General features: G+C 37.0%; 1 protein-coding gene across 1 annotated transcript in view; it reads right to left on the bottom strand.

The window, feature by feature from the left end:
• The window catches only part of LOC106535289 (vitamin D3 receptor A), a gene marked incomplete at both ends in the record, with an annotated part of 10,362 nt that extends 4,937 nt beyond the window's left edge, over positions 1 to 5,425 (bottom strand). Inside the window, 2 exon segments of the mRNA XM_014032262.1 lie at positions 4,287 to 4,417; positions 5,278 to 5,425. Of these exon segments, the coding sequence (XP_013887716.1) occupies positions 4,287 to 4,417; positions 5,278 to 5,423 (277 nt within the window).
• Between the last annotated feature and the right edge of the window lie 644 nt (positions 5,426 to 6,069).

Raw genomic sequence — 6,069 nt, 5'->3', positions numbered from 1 at the left:
AGAGAGAGAGAGAGAGAGAGAGGAGAGAGAGATTGAATCTGAAAGTGACTAAGCTAAAAAAAACTACAGAAATAAAAAATGACAATAAACAAATACCTATTAATACAAATGGAATCCTTGTGAAACTGAAATCATTTGTGTAAAATATCTATACTAAAAATAATTTGAGTAGAAAGCACACCATCCCGAATCCAAATTTTAAAAAAGTTCTTCTTCTTCTTCTTCTTCTTCTTCTTCTTATTTGCACAGAGCAGATTTAAATGAACTACTTTCAAGTTGTTCCTCTTAAGATTTCAACGTTGAAACAGAATAAACTGCAAAAACACACAAACCTTGAAGAGAAAGTAACATAGCCACTTTGCTGAATAGTGTTTAGAGTTGGCTTCCCTCTATTTAACAATTGTTACAAACAAAGAGACCATTTCAGGGTGATAAAAGCCTTTCTCCCCTTTCCTTTGCTCACTACTCTTTAATCAGAGAGGCACAAGGACTCTCATGTAAAACGGCAATCTGTGGTGAACGTGGAAGTAATCACCAGATTGAACATTTTGCCGCGTCATCCGTGTTTGATACAAACACAGTCTGTTCGTGTGTGAATGAAACGGGTGTGAGACAAAAGTGAGTCTCTTTGGCACGACTCAGACTTGGCACCAACATGTGTTCTGGTTGACCTGATCAGAAGTTTATGGCTTTAAGTACGAGAGTTCACAGCTGGCGGTAAATTRTGTCGCGGGTGACTGTGTCTCAGTTTCCCCCTCTACATGTAAATATGTAGCTTTTGTCTCACTGTCTGCTGGCAGCTGAACATCAGAGGAAATCTACCAACGCTTCTGTAAAATCACTATTACATTCAGTCCTCTTAATTATATCCGGAACAGATAAAATGCAGATACATTATTGCACTTGTTGAAAAAATTAAATTAAATTAATGCCAAACAAATGAGATACAAGACAAGATTGTTAACTTTTTTTACTGYTATTTTATAAAACACTGTCTATAAATGTATTGAATTATAACTGAAATGAATTCACTGTAATTAGATGTGAACTTTGATCTGTTTTAGACTGAACTGTGTCTTTCTATACTGTAGTGTCCTGACATGACTCTTGCTGTGAACTGACACTATATACAGTAAATAAAGCGAATTGAACTATACTTAATTAGACAAGCCTCATTGTTTCAAAGGCCAGCTACGATTAATGCAAAGCAATTTAGAACATGGTGACCAGAGTTATGACCATGGTTATGGTTGTACTTACGTACTGCTGCTGGGAACATGTCCTGCTGATAAAATGCATTACTTTTCGATGACCTTTAAAATAAAACCTACTTAAGTCAGGTGAACTAGGGAGTCTGTAATAAATATTAACAAAGGAGATATTTGTTAGATGCAGAATGAAGACACCCTTCAATGTTATTCATTATAAATCTGTTGTGGCAATGTGTCACTTTGAGTTAGAGGTGCAAGATGTAACATTTTGTCCTTATGGTGCATCCTTCTCAGGTTACACCCACGCCTGGTCCTCCACATAAAAACTCAACATGATTAGGACAAGAATGTGACCAAGAGGCTTTTAAAACTTTTCAGACAATGCCATTTCTGTGGTCATTATCTGCACTAATAACAACCATCTGTTGGTAAAAAAAAAGGAAAAACAGAAAAAAGCACTAATTATGTCAAGCCAGATTTTGACCCAAGACCATTTGGCCATATGGAACAGAAGCCTGATGCATATGGACCCTAAACTCCATTACCTGCTTTCTTGCAGTAAATAAGATCAGTTTTCACTAAGCCATTGACTCTACTCCCTCCTGTTCCTTTTGAATCCCTTCAAGTATTAGATTAAAAACTAGTTTACTAAACCTTAGACTAAACCTTTAGCAATAGTACCCAAAGTAGCATTGCGGGGTTGATTTTAAAGTATCTGAAAACTGCACTGGTTCAGATTGTAAAGTCACTTCTACATGGCCTCTACTGCTCTTTATTCAGAAATTCTAAAATAACAAATATGCTACATGCACTAAAAGTGCAAAAACAAAGCCAGCTGGATTTATCACAGAAACAGCTGTGTTTTTCAAGGTAAACACCAATATAGAAGCAGCGTCAGAGCAGCTGCTCTAAAGAACCTCAGATGAATTATTGAGTATTACATCAGAGGAATTTCAAGCTAAGGCAAACATGCTACGTCTCACATTCATTATCACTAGAAGTACAAGCCTATACAAGTCTTTTCCATGTGGCTGAGACCAACTCTACAGTGTTACTGTAGCCAATATTCATCAAAGCTTATGCCTTTATAAATAACTGTACATCAACTTGACATGATCACATTCTAAATATAACTAGTTCCTGTAATGTTTCTCTTGCAAATACTAGAGTGACTGTGGCTGAAGTCGTTCCTTTAATGTGATAGTGGTTCGATTCCACCATTATTTGGTTACATGCCGAAGTGTCCCCGGGCTCTATAGATTGATTTATCTGTATTAGCTTTAGAGAGATCTAGTGCTGAATGAATGTGTGTGGATGGGTAAATTTTCCAGGTCTGCATTAAGTATTGACTAAAGCTGAGGACAAGTGACTGAAGACGATGCATGGCAGTCACCTGACTTTAGTGTTTCAAAGGTTTTTTTGGCTTATTTGTTTTTTATTATCTTGCTTTAGTATGATTCCAGCTTGACAAGAGAACATGGAGGGTGGAGCATGTCAGAAGAACAGAGGACGACTTTGTTCAATGGTCAATTTGACTGATGCTCATCGTCAGAGTGGCCAAACATCTATGACTTGAATATCACCACCACCATGCCTTACTGCTTGATAATGGAATTGTTTTAAGCTTTTACCTTTAATAGACAGGCTCTAGATTAATCTTGATGTAGAAAATGAGAAAAATCATGTTGATGTCAAGCTAAATGCTACTCAGATCAAATTACGGAAATTTGTTCTTAAAGTAAACATATGCTTTTTAATCTTTCCTTTTCACATTTAAATCATTCAGCTGGGGTCTTTGTTAAGTGGAACTACAATGTTTTTGTTTGAAATCCTCCTTATTTTAACTTTACCAGCCTCTCTTTCACCACTTTCCTGGTGTGTCTCTCAACACAGCTGGATTTGTTACTGTTCCTGTAAGGTGCTTCAAGTCCCGCCTCACCCCTGCTTCCAGACCGGTCCACTCCGGTTTGAGAGAGGGAGTTAGGTTTTCTAGTGATGCAGAAATATTTTATTTACAATTTAACTGAAAGATGTCAACAACAGAAGACTTGTTCATCCAGCCTTACATGTTGGAAGTGGATTCTGACCCAGAACCAGAACAGAATAAAGACGAGGAAATTGTAGTCGGTACGTCCAGACCTTATATGGTAATTTTGTCACGGATTATTTGACGTAATAGTTCAGAAAACGTCAGAGAAAATAGAGAAAACTGAACCGGCTGAAAAATATGACCCAAACAAAATATAAAGATATTTTTGTAGCACCAGGAAAAACTAAATTCAACTTTTCTGCACTCCTAGACACAACAAAATGCAATTAACAGCTAAAAAGTGGATTTTGCACGTTCCCTTTAAATGACTCCCTCTCTGAGTAAGCTCCCTTACCTATTTTAGCTTTTACTTATCAAACAGTCCAACTTTTTAACAACACTGTGTCATGAACAGAGTCAACACAGACAGAACTGAGGTAAGTTTTATTACATCCTTTTTACCTCGATTCTGGTGTGGAAACATTAGTATATTTGTCCAACGAAAGATAGGAAAAAGATTGATGAGCTTTAGCTCTTGTCCTTCAGCTGGGTTAGCTACTTACAGCTAGAAAATACGGAGAACCTTGAACAAGCTTTAGATGGTTCCATTAGATCGGTGTTACCCGTTGACTCAACTGAATCCAAAATACTGTTGTATAAATTAGTTCAAATCTGCTTTAACTGATTTCTGACCCCACAAAATGTATATTTTTAAGATTACTTAATCTTAATCTCTATATCAGGAATGTGTGCCTTTTTATTCTTACATCAATAAATTATTTTAAATTTCAAAATGCGGCAAATTCTTCATATGATGGAAGGTAAACAAAGCCTTTTTTCACAACTACTCAACCCACACGCTGAATTTTACACCATGAAAGCACATTTTCACTAGAAAAATTTGCCAATTGTGAAAGACCGTTGTAGAGCAACTGCTAAAAGATTTGGACCAAACTGTCTGCGTAAACATGGATGAGAGCGCGCAGCCAAGCAAAAAAGACTTGCTAAAGAGAGAGATTAAAGAGTAAATAGAAATGTTTGCTCACACTCTTTCATCATGCCGATATCAATGCAGCGTTTAAGACGACAGGCTTGGCAGTGGCGCCGGTTGTCCTTCGTGATGGTGCAGCTTCCATTGAATGGACAGGTGAAGGAGGCTTTACGTTTCATACTGCGCCTGCAGGACGACAACAGGAGCCAGTTATAAACTCAACGTCATTTACTTTTTAAAGTTAGTTAAAAACATGAGGACTGTGACGCGTTTAAAACTTTAGACATTTTAAGAATAAGGGTTAGTAGAAAAATTAAATGCAAATTTGATTGAAATATGCAACTTGGTCCACATGAAATGTAACCAAATTATAATAATTCATGTTACTATTTATTATAGTAGAAATAAATTAACAAACAGTGATGGCAATGCAGAACTTCCTTATGATTAATGTGAATTTTTCTTATCAATCGTTAAAAACAAGATACTTTTTCCCCACTTCAGCTACAGTGAATAACATTCCTGGCTTTTTAGAATCCTAAATTTGTCATAAATATTTAAAAGTACATGTTTTGCGTGTGCCTAAGTAAGATGGGACCAAAGAGGGAAAAAAATAGCTCAGGACTACTAACAACTATTGTATGAATAATGAATGTTGTTCAGGCATGTCTGTGTGGCATGATGAGTAAAAAATACAGAGTATACCTCAAAATCAAATTAATTCACTGACATTACTCACTAAAAATCAACATTTTTAAAAGAAGCATAACAAACAGAATAAATTATAACATGGGTGATTATATCAAACATTTTTTTCATCTTTTTTGTAAAAAGAACAAAAACAACAGTTGTTCAGTAGGACTCATCTCAATAACTGATTAAACTGAATTGATAAATATTCATTTACAATGTCACAAAACATTAGTACATCTTAGCTAACCTTATGAATACCATCTTCTCTACATGATAAGGCTGTTCAGTACAGTCAGTATTAAAAAGAAAATCATTGATACAAATAATGACAAATAAGAAAATGCAACACACACCTGAAGAAGCCCTTGCAGCCTTCACAGGTCATGGCGTTAAAGTGAAAGCCAGTGGCCTTGTCTCCACACACTCCGCAGATCCGTGGGACATTGCGGTCGAACTCATCTGGTCCAACCACTGACGTTGTCACCGTCATGGGCTCCATCACTGACGGGAAAAAGAAAAGGACACAGATTTACAACCCGTGTCTTGTTGTGGAACTGAATTTTCCAACATAAATAAAGACTCAAAATCAGCTTGTTTGTTAGTCCTCTGTGCTGTGGGGTGATGCTCAGGGTGTCCTTGGCACAAAGCTTTGCATTTATCTCCTCTTATACAAACAGGTGTCAGGCTATTAGCATATTTAGCAAAAGGCACCAACGGCCAGGCTCTGCAGCTCGCAGCTATTGGTTGAATGAGTCAAGGAAAGGTGTACACACACACACGCACACACACAGACGGATGCACAATAGAAAAACCTGAAATTACAGTGTTATTGGCAGAAATAAGTATGACAGACATGGTTTAATTTGRCAAATGCTGTGAAATGGCCAACGCTTATAAGCCTGCCAGTTCTCTACAGTGATAATTTTTCCCATGCATGCACCATCTGGCCATACCCTATGAAATAAATAAACAGCAGTAGAGTAACACAACCCAACTGGCAACTGTGAGCAAACTAATTCATATCAATCCTTTTCCAAACACACCTATATCTGTTGTCTGAGGAGATAAGAATCTGGATGGATGGATGGATGGATGGATGGATGGATGGATGGATGGATGGATGGATGGATAGATAGATAGATAGA

This window comes from Austrofundulus limnaeus, unplaced genomic scaffold, assembly GCF_001266775.1.
Source record: "Austrofundulus limnaeus strain Quisiro unplaced genomic scaffold, Austrofundulus_limnaeus-1.0 Scaffold1406, whole genome shotgun sequence".
NCBI lineage: Eukaryota > Metazoa > Chordata > Actinopteri > Cyprinodontiformes > Rivulidae > Austrofundulus > Austrofundulus limnaeus.
This window is presented reverse-complemented; position numbering and strand designations above follow the sequence as displayed.